Source organism: Halichoerus grypus, chromosome 4, assembly GCF_964656455.1.
Source record: "Halichoerus grypus chromosome 4, mHalGry1.hap1.1, whole genome shotgun sequence".
In the NCBI taxonomy this organism is placed as follows: Eukaryota; Metazoa; Chordata; class Mammalia; order Carnivora; family Phocidae; genus Halichoerus; species Halichoerus grypus.
Window position 1 is genome coordinate 28,173,524 of NC_135715.1, and position 16,558 is coordinate 28,190,081.

Genomic DNA, 16,558 nt, shown 5'->3' on the forward strand with positions numbered 1-16,558 from the left:
AAAGGGCAGAGAATTATCAAGGAGTGCAAGGATATTTTTGGGGGTGATGAATATGTATCTATATTATTTTGGTTATGATTGGTTTCACACGTATATACATAGATAAAATTCATTAAATTGTATAAATATGTTCAGTTTATTATATAAGAGTTATATTTTAAAATTAGGAAAACAGTTAAAATTCTCATTTCAGATGAATATATTTGCAAGAGCATGTCATTTCCAACATGTATAATTTTTCTTCCAATGTGTGTTATTTAAAGGAAGATACTGGAGGCAATAAAACAACTAAAATACTTCAAGTAAAACACCTTTACTCAAATTAGATTTTTTGCTACTCTTTTAGCTTTTATTGTACAGTCACCTTTAGTCTTTGGGAAATAATATTTACGGGTTTTGTATAAGCTTTATACTTCTCTCTTACTCTTAGAGTTTTCCCTCTCTGTGATCTAGGCCTTCTGCACATTGCTTCACTTAAGTAATCTCCTTTATACCTTTTATCTCTCCTTGGGACCAAACACAGCTCAGTTAATGGTTTTGTTCATGTTTAATATGAACTCTTTTTCTTTCCTCTTAGCTCATCCGTTTCCGTCTTCAATAAATAGTTTTCACTATTTAATACTATTAATAGTGTATACTATTTATTTAAAAAGCCATGCTAGGATCTTTGGGTGGATTACAACTAAATGTTCATCAGAGAAAAAATAACCATACTTTTATTGTATATTTTGTTTTGTGGGCTGATGTTATGCATACTAAGATTCCACTGAAGAAAATAAAAGATCTCTTTTCTGTAAACAGCACTCCAAGAAAAAAAAGCTCATTAAGTGCAGCAAATTTTGTGTGATTTTTATAGTTCAGGTCATATTGAAAAGAAATAGCTTATCTTGGAACATTGTGTATTCATTTAGTAGTTTTTAAAAGAAAAGGAGGCTTGTGTACAGTTTGAACATTTTCTCTGTGTTTAGCAAAAATACCACTGTTTTGTAGATCTGGGACTTTTTTTTATAGCGTATAGTTTTATAAGTTATTTATATTTTGTTGCAGAAAGGGATCTAGTAAAACCTAAATACGACCTGGATAGGACAGATCCACTAGAAAACAATTATACTCCAGTCTCTTCGGTACCTAATATTTCATCTGGTCACTACCCTGTACCTACTTTGAGCAGCACTATTACAGTAATTGCTCCTACTCATCATGGTAATAACACTACTGAAAGTTGGTCTGAATTTCATGAAGACCAAGTGGACCATAACTCATATGTAAGACCACCAATGCCAAAGAAACGGTGTAGAGACTATGATGGTAAGTCTTTTACTGTTTCCTGAAGTACTGAATTAGTATTTCCAGTTGACTAAATTCCGCAAGTTTAGGTTGCACAGTTATTCATAGAAAGCCCAGTTAATGGTGGTAAGTTAGTCTTAGGCACTTCTTGAATTCCTCAGTATTATTTAAACCTTCATTAGTCACTACTGACTATTGTATATCCATCTAAAGATAGTGCTTATTTACACATAAGTCTTAATATATTTTTGGAGTTTACCAAACAGGAGCAGTATGTACTGAGTTGTGTATCTGGGAATCTGCTACTGAAACATTCGTGACAAAACTCACTTCTTTAGAAATCAGTGGTTATTGGCATGTAATTAGAACCTAGAAATGTGAATATCACCTGTAAGAATTTTATAGATGAAGACTGTCAAAGTTTTTCTGTAAAAGTTTTATAAATTGTACTAAAGTTATAGTTGCAATATTCTCAGAGTTTTAAGTGAGATTTATTTATTTATTTTTAAAGGTTTTATTTATTTATTTGACAGAGAGAGACACAGCGAGAGAGGGAACATAAGCAGGGGGAGTGGGGGAGGGAGAAGCAGGCTTCCTGCTGAGCAGGGAGCCCGATGTGGAGCTCTATCCCAGGACCCTGAGACCATGACCTGAGCCGAAGGCAGACGCTTAACGACTGAGCCACCCAGGCGCCTCTTTTAAGTGAGATTTAAATAAAGGAAATGAAAAATAAATAAGGGAAATGCTTCTAATGACAGAAAAGTTTTATATCCTCTTGCTAGCTAGGTATACTCATTTTAATTTGTGGATATACTTTTTTAATGTGTATGTTAGCTATATTTACTTTGTAAGTATTTTATGTTACTGGAAATTAGCTCTTGTGTTATTGTTAGTTATACTGGCCCAATATTAAAATTATTCTTTTTTTTTTTTTTAAGATTTTATTTATTTATTTGACAGAGAGAGAGACAGCAAGAGAGGGAACACAAGCAGGGGGAGTGGGAGAGGGAGAAGCAGGCTTCCCGCCGAGCAGGGGCTGCCCGATGCGGGGCTCGATCCCAGAATCCTGGGATCGTGACCTGAGCCGAAAGCAGACGCTTAACGACTGAGCCACCCAGGCCCCCCAATATTCTTATTTTTAAATATCTTACCTTTGTTAACTTACAGAAAATTTATATATCTGACACTTTCCATATATCTAATTATTCTTCCTTACAGAAAAGGGTTTCTGTATGAGAGGAGACATGTGCCCTTTTGACCATGGAAGTGACCCTGTAGTTGTAGAAGATGTGAATCTTCCTGGCATGCTGCCTTTCCCAGCACAGCCGCCAGTTGTTGAAGGACCACCTCCTCCTGGACTTCCCCCACCTCCGCCAATTCTTACACCTCCACCTGTGAATCTGAGACCCCCAGTGCCACCACCAGGCCCATTACCACCTAGCCTACCACCTGTCACAGGTAAGTAAATCTGTTTGTTTGCCAGTACCTATTATCTATCCATTCATAGCCTTTTTAAAAGTTAATAGTTTGATGCTTGCTTTTGTTAAAAATACCTAAAATAATCCTAAGGATGCCTGCTAGAAACCAAGGGCAAGATTCTCTTATTTAGAATATATCCCCACTTTGCAGGCTTTGCCAAACCTATGGTTTACTGTGGTGTGGAGTGGCCCTGACATAGCACATCCCTGATGAATCCCAGCTCTCAGTAGTTCTTTATAGCTTAAGACAAAGCTGTTTTGGAATACAGTAAAAGGATATTTTACCCTAAAAATCTAATATAGTTGTAAGAACTTGAGTTTATAGATATTATAATTTTGCTGATAAATGAGAATATCATGTTTGGATATACAATAACTTATTTTATTTGTTTGCTTTCAGATGATATTTCTTATTCTTTGGTTTTGACAGGACCACCACCTCCACTTCCTCCTTTGCAGCCATCTGGCATGGATGCTCCCCCAAACTCTGCAACCAGTTCTGTTCCTACTGTAGTAACAACTGGCATTCATCACCAGCCTCCACCTGCTCCACCCTCTCTTTTTACTGCAGGTGCAGTTTTGCCCCTCTTTATATTCATAATGTAGTGAGGTTTTAGAGCAGAGTTTAGATAAGGAATTTAAAAATGTCTAGAGAGTGACTAGCTCTATTAGGTTTATTTTTCTCACTAAAATCATATAGAATAAAATGTAGAAATGGTGAATGTATATTAAATGCAAGTCCTCAGGGTTTTTAAAAGACTAAGTTATATTTTTTATTTAACTTATTTTTATAAAACTAAATTTTCTTTTTTATATATATAGCGTGTTAGCTCTGTATTAACAATGTTATATAATTTACTTTTTCTGTTATCAATATAAAAAATTACCAAGTGGCGTTTTATAATTGTTTTTTAATTACAGTTTTTGTATTACCAGATACATATGACACAGATGGCTACAATCCTGAAGCCCCAAGCATAACAAACACTTCCAGACCTATGTATAGACACAGAGTACACGCACAAAGGCCTAACTTGATAGGACTAACATCAGGGGATATGGATTTGCCACCCAGAGGTACTATTCATTAATCTTTTCTTCTTATTTTCATATCAAGAGTGGCAAACATTTATAAAGAATATGGTCCTACATTTATTGGGGTTGAGTAAGGGATGGTGATTAAGTTTATTCCTCCAATCCTTTGGTCTCTCTTAAAAGAAAAGGTAATGTGTGGTTCTCTATTTGTGTTACTGGTGACACATTGTTCTGTCACTCAAGGGGAAAGGAATTTCCTGAAAGTACATATTTTCTTTTTTTTTAAAGGAGAATAAATCTTTTATTTATTTTTTTAAGACTTTATTTATTTGAGTGAGTGAGCGAGAGAGCACGCGCGCACAAGCCAGAGGGAAAGGCAGAGGGAGAGGGAGAAGCAGATTCCCCACTGAGCAGGGAGCCCCACTCGGAGCTTGATCCCAGGACCCTGGGGTAACCTGAGCTGAAGGCAGATGGTTAACCGACTGAGCCACCCAGGTGCCCCAAAAGTACATATTTTCTAAGATAGCTTTTTTGGGGGTATTTTGTATCTTTTGCCGTCTTTTTTTTTTTTTTAAAGATTTATTTATTTATTTTAGAGGGGAGGGGCAGAGAGGGAGAGAGCGAATATTAAGTAGGCTCCATGCCCAGCGCTGAGCCTGATGTGGGGCTTTATCCCACGACCCTGAGATCATGACCTGAGCCTAAATCAAGAGAAATGAAGTCAGATGCTTAACTGCCACTCAGGCGCCCCTGTCATTTGCAGTCTTAATTGGTTCATTTAAACATTTTTTTTTTTAAGATTTTTTTTTTTTTAATTTATTTATTTGACAGAGAGAGACACAGCGAGAGAGGGAACACAAGCAGGGGGAGTGGGAGAGGGAGAAGCAGGCTTCTCCCTGAGCAGGGAGCCCGATGCGGGGCTCGATCCCAGGACCTTGGGATCATGACCTGAGCCGAAGGCAGACGCTTAACAACTGAGCCACCCAGGGGCCCCTAAACTCTTGAAAAGTAATGCTTTAGGGGTGCCTGGGTGGCTCAAGTCAGTTAAGTGTCTGCCTTTGGTTAGGGTGGTGATCTTGGGGTCCTCGGATTGAGTAATGCTTTAATTCCTGAAGATCGTTTTTTGTAGGTTGGATAATGAAATAAGTTTATACAAACTTTTATACTTGATATGTATTTTACATATAAGAATTTGATATTGGTTTGCTTATAATATTTTAATCAAAAGGAATTATGTTTTAGGAAGTGATTCATTTGCTTTTAAAATTTTCTTAGAGGAGACAGACCTTTTGCTAAAATTTCTAAATGAGAGAAGATAAGAGTTTCGATGATAAAGTCACAAGCTGGGGCAGCAAAACTGCTCTCCTGGAGGTGCAACGTGATATGAAGGTTTAGAGGAAGGGAGAGAGCTCACATTAATTTGAAAGAGGGAGCATTGGCTGCAAATACCAGGAAGTGAGGGGTTGTCATCCATAATGGAAAATATATGTAGGCCAATAAAATATATTTTTTCCCCTAACTACTTAAGCTAACTTTTAAATCCCATTTTCTTTGTAGTCTTGCCTTGTTATCTTTTTTTTCTAGTGGAAAAAAAAAAAATCATGCCTCATCAATCATGAATAAAAGTCCAGCTTGTTAAATACTGGTACCTAATGTGGTTTAGTAAACTTGTGATTACTTACACTTTGCATTTTTTTATTTGTTCTTCGAAACTATCAAATTCTGCATCTGTTAACTTGATTGTTCAGAGGACTTTTTTTTATAGAGGTGTGGGGAACATTATAATTTATACCCTATTTAATTTATATCATCTTTGATTATACAGGAAAGTGTTTCATGTGGCTGCCACCTTTCCCTCACATCTTTTAAATTCTCACTGAGGAATCCTAATAGCTATCATTAACAACAACAGAAGAAAAATATTTTTTAAGAGTTTTTTATAAGGGATGTAAGATTGTTTATAAATGAAAATTATAAGCCACTTAAGATTGTGGCTCTTCATCTCCCAAGTCTCTCCTGACTAGTTCAGAGAAAATCCCTTTCTTCTTTGAGTCACTACTTAGTACCTTTCTTTTCATCATACCCATACTCTTTGCTTTTACTGGAACCTCCTACATGAAGTCATCTCTTTCTTACCTTGCTGCTTAGGTGTGGCAAAAATATATGCTACTGCAGATCAATATTTATTAGACTCATTCCAATGCCAGGCAAATTTTTTTGATGGTGATTAAGAAAAGGAAGAGGGATCACACTCCTTGCATATAAATCTTACCATGTAGAAATTGCAGTTGTGGCAATTTCAGCTCCACCCGTGTGTAGTTACAAGTTACGGGAAGTGGCCCTATTGAGAGAAAAATGTCTAGTATGTATGGTTAGAAATTTGAATGCCTTTTCCTATAGAATCATTGTATATAGTGATTATTTTAGTACTGTGCTTCATATACATCACATAGTATTTTTTGTGAATTGGTTTAGGAATATATTTTCCACTAATAACATTGTTTTTATGTACCACAGAACTGATTTAGCACCCCATTTAAATTGAGTAGTACCTATATTTCTGTTTCCTCATCTTTTTTCATTCTTCCTCCTGCCAAAATGTTTTCATCTTTTGCCTATTTGGTTTGAAATTTATTGTCCTGGTTGGTGACAGATACATAATTAAAAGCTTTTAATATTATTTATTATATAATTAGTGTACATTTCTTATAGTCTGTAGATGATGGCCTTAATTTAAATTTGTCATAGACTGTTATGTGATAATTATATTGTTACGTTTCGTACTTTAAACTTGATGGGGAATCATCATCATTAAACATATGAAAAAATTTAGGCCCATTGATATCTTAGAATTACTAATGCAAGTGACTGAGAGACTCAGAATTGTTCTTTCCAGATTTCTGAGGTGGTAAAGAATTTGATAGATGTTCCTTGACTGGATATAGGTAGGAATAAGGGCTAGGTGGTTTTCCATTTGCTGTCAACAAAACCAGTGCTAAAAAATTTTAAGCATAAAAGCAATTTATTAAAAGGATATTGTGGGGTAAACTCAGTATATATAACTAATAGACACATTTACTAATTGTATACGAAGAGGAACTTCTGTTTTTAACACTTCTTAAATAAATAACAATGAAAGAGAATCTGAGTGAGAGAATATAGATGAGTTGGAACAAACACATCGCAATGACTGGGGGAAAAATATATCACTGCTTTTCTTAGTGAACCTTCAAATAAAGAACATATTAAAGTAAAAAAGGATATTTGATAGCTCAAAAATTCAAGAAAGCCAGTGAACCAGGCTTGGGATGCAGGAGTAAGGCCACAAATCCTGTTGCAGAACTGGTCTTGTGAAGATACCACTGGGCAAAGAAACTGCCAACTTGCACTGTAGAACATCACCAGTGTTAGATACTGGATGTTTCTACCTGATCTGCTGTGGAAACATAGGATGAGTTAGCTAAAGAAAGGGGGTAGATAAAGCACTTACACTCCATAATACTTTTGAGAAACTGAAAACTTTATGACTGGAACAGAGGGAGTGAGATATATTGAGGGAGGTAAGAGACCAGTTAAGGGCATTTGAAGAATTCTAGAAAAAGAGATGATAGTATAGTAGCTGGAGTAGGGTACTAACAGTGGGAAATGAAAGATTTAAATTTAGTAGAAAGAATTGATGACATTATTGGATTGAGGGACTTAGAATGGGTGAAATGGAGAGGATGAAATTAAAGACACCAGGTTTCTGCTCTGGATAATTGGGTAGCTGATAATATCATTCATTGAGAGGAAGAACAGATTTGGTAGGAAAATAAATTTAGTTTTGGAAGTGTTTAATTTGTTGTGTCCTGGGGCATTTGAAGAGAAATATCCAGTCGGAGATAGGATCTGGACATCAGGTCTGTAAGAGACAGATGGTTTAGAACATACAGATTTTTAATCATGAGCATGTAGAACAGTGGTTCTTAATCTTTTCTTCTGTGCCATTAGTAATTGTGGGAGGTACAGGGAGATGGAATGAGGCATACCCAAATCTGCAAGCCTGACTGACACAGGTTCTGAAAGCCCTTCTCGTGTTTCTGATATACTCTCCTTCCCTTTGAGAATCACTAAAAATGATGGATGAAGCCATGGTAATAGCTGTCTTAAGGTGATTGTGTAGAGTGAGATTGGAAAGTCTAAGTAAGTAGCTTGGAGAATGCCAGTATTTGAAACAGTGGGCAGAGAAGAGGGAGCTTACATAGGGCACTGAGAAAATGAAGTCAAAAAGGCACAGACAAAAGCAGGGAGTGAGAAGTCCTGAAAAATAAGAGAAGATAGGAGAGGACGGTGATCAACAGCATTTAATGATCAAGAGGTCAAGTAAGAAAAGGACTGGGATGTATTTATAAGCTTAAGCAACAAGTTTTAGGACATCAGCAAATTTAGGATGAGCACGTTATGTGCAGTAATGAGAGCAGCTGCCAGTTTTTGGAGGATTAGTGAATGGGTGGTAGGGAAGCAAGTTAGCAAGTGTAACATCTCTTTAGGAAATAGCTGTGAGGATGGGGAGAGGGGGAAGGCCGTAGCTGGAGGGGAAGTAGTTTTATGAGGTTTCATTTAAAAACGGGGTAATTTGAGCTTGCTTAAATGTTGATGGGAAGTGCCAGTTTAGAGGAAGAGGTTGAAGATGAAGGAAAGCAGCAGAGCTCGGGGGCACTGATTTTACTAGTTCTTTATATAGGACGAGTTGCTGGAAGGAGAATCCAGAAAGTACAGTAGACTAGGTGAAAAGTAATGCAAGTTTGTACCAAGCTTGTCTCAGAAATGAGAGGAAATCTGTGTAAGATGAATTGAAGGGATGTGGCCATGGCACTCAGAAATCAAATAGTAGTTTCATTAATAGAAATGCTTAAGAAAGATTTGAAAAGTACATTTGATATGAAGATAATTTGTACTTTGTATGTACTCTGAGTTTTGAGAAACCTGTAGGATTTTCAGAACTAGATGGCCAGAGAAAACCAACAAGTTAGAAATTGAGGACTGACTCTTAGAGTTCATGTGCGGTAGAGAGATTGATGGAGATCAGAGTTGTAGCCATCCATGAGAGAGGTTGTGCTGAAACACTTTAAGTTATTTTGGTTAGTTGTATGTTTAGAAATATTAAGAATAGGATATATGCAATCAATTTATCCATCTTTTAAAAGGATTTTAAAATTATATTTTTCTATGTGGATTAAGGTTTGCATGTTTTAAGCTTTAGTGTTGTTTAGGAATAACAGGTTAAATATACCTATGTTTGTCACATTCCAACTAAGTAAATGAAAAGTGTTGAAAGTAACATATATATATATACACACACACACACACACACACACATATATCTTTTGTACTGCATTTCAATCTTGAATACCTTTTTAAGTCAAGTATGCTGGGGCACCTGGGTGGCTCAGTCGTTCAGCGTCTGCCTTCGGCTCAGGTCATGATCCCAGGGTCCTGGGATCGAGCCCCGTGTCAGGCTCCCTGCTCAGCAGAAGCCTGCTTCTCCCTCTCCCCTTGCTTGTGTTCCCTCTCTCACTGTCTCTCTCTGTCAAAGAAATAAATAAAATCTTAAAAAAAAAAAAATCAAATATACTTTGTGTTACTGTGTTGATATTTAAATAGGCAACTTACTTCAATCACAACTCTATCAATTCTTTTTTTTTAAGTTACAAATTCTTAAAGGTCATTGGGTTAATGTTAAATTTTGAATAAATTTAAATTTAAATAAATGTTAAATTTAGATTGTGCATTTGATTTCAAAACTATGAACTCAAAGCCTCAAGATGGTTTATTTGTACATTTATTTATGGGGAGGGTGATGGCAAATGGAAACAGTCATGTGGATTTTACACGCCCCCCGCCCCCCGCCTCAAAAAGAAATGGCCTGCAGAAGTCATATTGTAATTTGACATGTAAGAATTACTGAGTCTTCTTTAGTTAGGTATGAAATGAATTCAGAATAAGTTAAAATCCCTTAGATTATTATATTTGAATCTACATTTATTTCTATTTCTTCTAAAAATGTGTATTTGGACAAAAAGCCAGAACTTTGTTTTCAGTCTGCATTTAAGGAAGTAGCTGTGATAAAGAGTATTAATCTGTGCTCTCTTTTCTTTTCAAATAGAAAAGCCTCCTAATAAAAGCAGTATGAGGATAGTAGTGGATTCAGAATCAAGGAAAAGAACCATTGGTTCCGGGGAGCCTGGAGCTCCTACAAAGAAGACCTGGTTTGATAAGTAAGCTGGCAGGGAAAATTGAGGAATTTTATTGTACAGTGATTTTTAGGATACTGGAATATTATTTGGCAGTATAGTATTCTCTTTCAAAATGAGCTTTATATAATTCTGTTCTGTAAGCAGTCTCACACTATAGTGTACATTGATTTCTAAATATTTGTAAGTTAATTGGTACTTGGAAGGCATTTTCATATAGAAATGGTGTGGTAGTCAAGAACACAATTTTTCCTCTTTCTACCTTTCCCCACCTCCAGAAAAAAAACACTGCTTAACTTAGAGATGTCACTGAAAACTACCTATATAAAGGATAGTCATGAGCCCACTATTAGGGTTGGGTCAGGTTTGGGAGGAGGCTTTAGCATGTGGCCAAGTCCTATTAAGAGCTGGAAAGTGATCTTTTGGGGAGCAGGGGAGGCTGGATAGACATTAAAGTTGTCAGGGAAGGGCTTCAGAGAAAGAGGGAAGGAACAAGAATGTTGGGATGCATGTGATGATTCTCTTATAAATTTGCAAGTTAAAGGAGGGAAGGACCTGGATCACACTTTCAGAACTTTAACATCATTTGATAATGGATAATATCCAGTTCTGGCTCTGCCTGTAATTCTGTGATGTAAGGCAAGCAGTGTAACCTCTCTGGGCCACAGTTTTGTCCTTTTTTCAAGTGCCAGATGTATGGTTTACAGTTTTGACATTTTTTTTTTTTTAAGTTGGAAAGTGGTTGAGACGGTTGTACCTTGTTTTTAATCAGTGTTTTAGAATAGGATACATTTCAGTAAGCTAGCTTTTGCAGAAGTGCAACAAAAACTGTATATGCAAATTTACTAAAAGAGCACTGGACCTTTCCTGCTTAAGTAGGCATGGATTTGAAGTGGAACATAATAAATGGCATAGAAGAACCCTTCTCAGCTTCTATGAAAGATATGTACAGTACTAATTTGGAAATTTCAGTTTTTGGAAGAAAATTTAAATTTTCTTTATCAACCAGTAATTTCAGTTTTGAAAAAACAATTGAACTTAAATTGTAAAACTTTATTAATTTGTGCTTGATAGGGGTTTATCTATTTGAAAATTGATAAATGTATTAATCAACTTGATTTTTGTTACAGGCCAAATTTTAATAGAACAAACAGCCCAGGCTTCCAGAAGAAGGTTCAGTTTGGAAATGAAAATACCAAACTTGAACTTAGAAAAGTTCCCCCAGAATTAAATAATATCAGCAAACTTAATGAACATTTTAGTCGATTTGGAACCTTGGTTAACTTACAGGTAAGAGCTATGAAGTAATTCTCTTGTCTTTGCTTAATTATTTAGGGAGGGAGTTTAATGTAGTAAGAAAAATACTTTTATAAAGGAAGATGGAAAATTTGGTGACATTCTAAATTTGGAAAATTGGAATGAGATGAAACTGTATTTTTGAAACAATATGTGATTTTGAGTGAGTTTTTTGCTTTCAGAAGGCAGTTTTGATTATTATATGCTTCCTGCCTAATAGAAGTTATTATAAAATTATAGCAAACTTTAATCAGAGTAGGAAAATCTGATCTTTTTTATTTTTTATTATTTTTAAATATTTATTTATTAGAGAGAGAGTACAAACAGGGAGAGTGGCAGGGAGAGGGAGAAGCAGGCTCCAGCTGAGCAGAGAGCCTGACGTGAGCTCAATCCCAGGACCCTGGGATCATGACCTGAGCCAAAGGCAGACGCTTAACTGACTGAGCCACCCAGGTGCCCCGGAAAATCTAATGTTTAATAGTGTCCATTTCCTTAGTTTCTCTGAAGCATTACAGCAGAATGCTTGTCAGGTTGTTTTTGCTGCCTGTATAGTGGGAAGCACTTAACAGATACTTTTGGGGCCCAAACACCACGTGATTCTTAGTTTAAATATTTAACTTTTTCCTCTATCACTTTTGAACATCCTTAAGGATTAAATATCAGTACATTTTGTATATGACTTCACCTATCATTAGACCTTGGCTTGGGTATACGTAATTTGTGAGGTTATTTAGTGTTGAGTTTACATTATATGATATGTCTAAATGTTGAAATAATGTTGGGCTTTTTTTCCAGTTTGTACGATGTTCTTTTAAACTAAAATAATTATTTCCCATAACCTGATAAAAATAAGTTTTAGAGAGTACAACTGAAGTCAATTATTTGGAAAATTTTGCTTTCTTGACATTTAAAAAATAATATAAAAAGAACATGAAAAAATGCATGCTTCCTTGGTGTGGGGCAATAGAAGTTTGTATAGAATTTAAAGGAAATGTTTCCCCTTCAGCTCTTTGTGTTCTTCTCATTCCTTTCCATATATCCCCATAATCCTATTATTGTTAAAAATATATCATGTATTATTCTAGTTTTTTTTTATTTCTGTGTCTATCTACTTACCAGTTAGCACACACAAAATATATATATTTTGGGCCTGTGGTATACATATTACCCCATAGTTACCTAGTCTTAAATATCTGAATATCTTTTTATAGCAATTTAGTTTTATCTACCACATTTAGATGGAGACACAAAAAAGTTTTTGGAATATTCTTTTCGTCATACAATTTAACTGCCCTGGTAAAATTAATTTAGGAAAATTTTCAAAACTGAGGAGCAAAACATGGTATCTCACTGTTGTTTCAGGTTGCATTTTGTACAGTCCTTAGTTAACGTATCTTTGGGAGTGAAAGTAAACTATGGTAAATAATCTAGATATAAGAAAGGGTAAAGATAGAATATTACCTGGAGGGACCAGAATTTCATCTCTTGAGGAATTTTACTGGATGAAGCAGTGGATTCTTTTGGAATTCACTGTTCTTAATATTTTAAATCTTAGGTTGCTTATAATGGTGATCCTGAAGGTGCTCTTATCCAGTTTGCAACATATGAAGAAGCAAAGAAAGCTATATCAAGTACAGAAGCAGTACTAAACAATCGCTTTATTAAGGTTTATTGGCACAGAGAAGGAAGTACCCAGCAATTACAAACTACTTCTCCAAAGGTAAGAGAGAGATTTGTGTGAAATTCACTGCTTTTCTTAGAAAGCTCAGCATAGTGTTTAAGAGCAGCAGGAGTACTGCAGTCAGGTAGACTTGAGTTCAGATTCTGGCTCTAACTCTGTTAACTGTAAAGACTGAAGGAACTTACTTAATGTCCCTAACCTGTTCTCTCATTTTATTGTGAAGTTAATTCCCTAGTTTAGACAGTTGTAGGATGTTAAGATGTAAAGCATATAGAAAAGTCCCTGGTAGATAGGAGATACTCAGTATGTGGTAGCTATACATATTCCAGAAACTCAGACTGTGTGTTCCATCTTGGAAATCCTTCCCTTCCTCTCTCCCTCCCTCCTTCCTCTTTCTCTTTTTCAGTGAACCAGTCACTAAGTAATGTTAGATTAGTTGCTTGTAGGAGGGTTTATAGCAGTTTGTTTCTCAATTGAATTTTCTCCTGTTCATTATTTACTTTATAAATAAGTTAATTTATGCAAAGAAAAACATCTGTATATGTGTGTGAAGGAATTTGGAAGACAGGTTTTGATTATAAGCTGCGCTTTTAAAACTGTCTACATGGGCAATTTAATAACAGATAACAGAGGTTACTTGACATGTTCATGAACTAATCCTCTTGTTTAACATTTTTTCTTGTTCTGAGGTAATGCAGCCCTTAGTCCAGCAGCCCATTTTACCTGTTGTGAAGCAGTCGGTCAAAGAGCGGTTGGGTCCAGTACCTTCAAATACTGTTGAACCAGCAGAAGCCCAGAGTGCCAGTTCAGACCTTCCTCAGGTAAATGAAAAGTCTTCTCCTTGTGTCTGTCCCATAACAGGTTCTCAGCAAATTAGTTTCCCTTGTGATTTGAATTATAGTTAATTGTATATATTTTATACGGAAATATCATAGTCTTTGAACTCCACCTGTAAATTTTCTTTTTACCGTTAACATAAGATTTTCACATTCTACTTTTCCTATAGTATTTGAATTTTAAATTCTCTCTCTAGTTAATACTTGAGTTCCCTTTCATTTTGTGGAGGAGTTATTTTCAAGCAAAACTGCCTGATAAATGAAGTTCAGTACACTAAATCTTATTTTTCCCATCATCTTTTACTTAACTAGATTTCTGTTCCAGAGAGAATGATACAGTAGACTGCACCAAAAGCTTTTAGGAAGGGAGGGCTTTTAAGCCATCAGGTTTTAGCATGCTTGATAATACTGTTTCAGGTTACTTATGCAGCTCTCAGAACTTTGCATCACTTATTCCTGACTTTCAGATTCTCTTCTCCACATGTCATTCCCTTCCCACTGCCTTCCACACTTGAGTGGCAGTTTCTTGTTTCTGCACTCTCAGTCTCTGAAACTTAGCTTTCTTTTGTCTCTAGATGTTTCAGCATTTGCTGTTTAAAGTAGTGTTAGGATGTAGTTAGGATGCTGTTTTATTAAAATAGTCTTCCTAGATAATTCCTGAAGAGTAAGATAATGAGAGTCTATGAAAACATGCAGAATGGAAATTGATAAATTCTTAGTTACTAAAAAAAACCCCAATTACGATAATAATTCCCCATCCTGTTATCTCAAATCATCACCAGAAACAGTGTATTTAGCTATAAAAACATACTTTAGGAAAGAATGACTTTTATTTTTTAAGCTTAAGAAGCAGGCACATATTTTAATTACTCAAATCTGATACTTACAATGTTCACACTTTCTACTTGTCAACATAGGATTCTAAGAATTTATGATTCTGTATCAGTGGAGGGGACTTTAGTAAATACCTGGTTCAAACCTTACTTTACATCATAATTGTTTATGATTGAGTAATACTGCATACTGTTTGTTTTTCCACACACATTTTCTTTCTGTCTCTGTCTTTGAAAAGGGCCCAAGTTTGTGTGATTAACATCTGTATACTTAATGAGTCAGTATATATTAGTAGAATCCGAATGTTCAAAATCCCAACAGACCTATATGTTTGGGGAAACACTGAATATGTCCATTTTAATTTTTTTAGAATGTAACTAAGTTATCTGTGAAGGACAGGTTGGGTTTTGTATCAAAGCCATCTGTTTCAGCAACTGAAAAGGTAAGAAGAATAATAGCATGATGTGTTTGTCTTGGCTTCATACATGTTTTCAGGTGGCATCTTAATTTTTTAATTTTTTTCATAGTTCTAAACTCTTGCTTCTTAATAGTATCTGTATCTCTTATTCCTACCTTTTTGCTTTCCATTTGCTGAAAAAGAAAAATATTTGCCTATACTTTTTTTACTTTTTGCATCAGCATTTTAATATTTGCCTCTCACTGTATGTCCATGTGCTTCCTTCTTTTCATTTTCTCTCTTTATTTACTATATTTTCTTTAGAGATACTGTGCATTTTAATTTGAAAACTCTGGCAGCCTAATGGAAAAGGCCACAAATTAGGAATTTTACCGGAGTTTGAGTTCTGGCTCTTCACTTACTAACCGGCATGATATTGGGCAGTGCTCTTAACCTTTCTGATTCTTTTTCTTCATTGGTGAAATGATGATTGTAAATTTGTGTTGCTCACAGGGTTTTGTGAGGATTAAATAAAATGATTCATTTAAAAGTATTTTCTAATTGGAAAGGATGATGTAAATGTAAATTTTTTATTTATTACTAACAGCTATTGTACATAGCCTGACAATTGTCATTTGTCATTTCTTTTTTTAAATGATGGGGTAAATACTGATTAAGACCATTCATGGACCTGTCTTACAGTTCTGTGTAGATGTGTTATTTATTTTTTTCTATTTAGGTATGAGTGAATGCTCTGGTCTTTAGTCTTATTTGGGATATATGGAATCACAGAATAGGATTAGATAATTTTTCTCATTTCTCTGTCCTCACTTTAAAAAGTAAGGCCCAAGTGGATGTACTAGGAAATACTGAGTCAGGACTGGAATGTGGGTCTCCTCTATTTTACATCCATGGCTCTTTCCATTATTAAGATTATGTAGGAAGTTGACTCCATATGTTACATAGAGCATTCCATGAGATGGCTAACCTCTCTCCACTGGTTCTTCTGTATATTCTTTTCCTTATTTACCGTGTTAAACTACGGCAATTCTAAAAATTTGAATCCGAATCTTACTCTGTATTTCAGATTTTTATCTTGGGCACCTCAACATTACTTCAGGCATAATGTGCTTAAAAAATGAGGATTTCCCATGTAAATTAACCTCTCCTCCTCACCCAACCTCTGGAAGTTATACCACCATTTTCCAAGTTGTTCAGTCATTCACTTGTGTTTGTCATCCACTTCTCTTTCTTCCACCACCTTCAGTTTCCAGGCCTCTAGATGTGGTGTCCTAGCTGTATGCCCCTCCTGTAGTTTATATATCACCATTGTAAAAAATCCCAGCCTTATTTTAATGTTAACTTCTTACAGAAACTTTCATTTCCCCAGCTAAATAACTGCTTGATTCATAGCTCATCATACCTCGGTTATTTGGGCCACACATCTCCGTGTTAGTCCTTCGTTCTGCCTTAGCAGGCCC

At 35.6% G+C, this 16,558-nt stretch overlaps 1 protein-coding gene and 1 long non-coding RNA gene across 16 annotated transcripts in view; both read left to right on the top strand.

The window, feature by feature from the left end:
* LOC144381563 (uncharacterized) overlaps window positions 1-16,558 on the top strand; it is a 625,721-nt gene that overhangs the window by 419,102 nt on the left and 190,061 nt on the right. The window lies entirely within an intron of this gene.
* RBM26 (RNA binding motif protein 26) overlaps window positions 1-16,558 on the top strand; it is an 88,597-nt gene that overhangs the window by 33,932 nt on the left and 38,107 nt on the right. For 4 of the 13 annotated variants that reach the window (XM_078070210.1, XM_078070211.1, XM_078070203.1 and 1 more), the window contains exons 6-14: window positions 1,048-1,308; window positions 2,506-2,745; window positions 3,166-3,336; window positions 3,687-3,842; window positions 9,946-10,057; window positions 11,164-11,323; window positions 12,885-13,049; window positions 13,700-13,831; window positions 15,051-15,122. In XM_078070210.1, the coding sequence (XP_077926336.1) occupies window positions 1,048-1,308; window positions 2,506-2,745; window positions 3,166-3,336; window positions 3,687-3,842; window positions 9,946-10,057; window positions 11,164-11,323; window positions 12,885-13,049; window positions 13,700-13,831; window positions 15,051-15,122 (1,469 nt within the window). The remainder of the gene's footprint in view (window positions 1-1,047; window positions 1,309-2,505; window positions 2,746-3,165; window positions 3,337-3,686; window positions 3,843-9,945; window positions 10,058-11,163; window positions 11,324-12,884; window positions 13,050-13,699; window positions 13,832-15,050; window positions 15,123-16,558) is intronic. The other 9 variants (XM_078070204.1, XM_078070205.1, XM_078070207.1 and 6 more) reach the window with 9 other exon arrangements.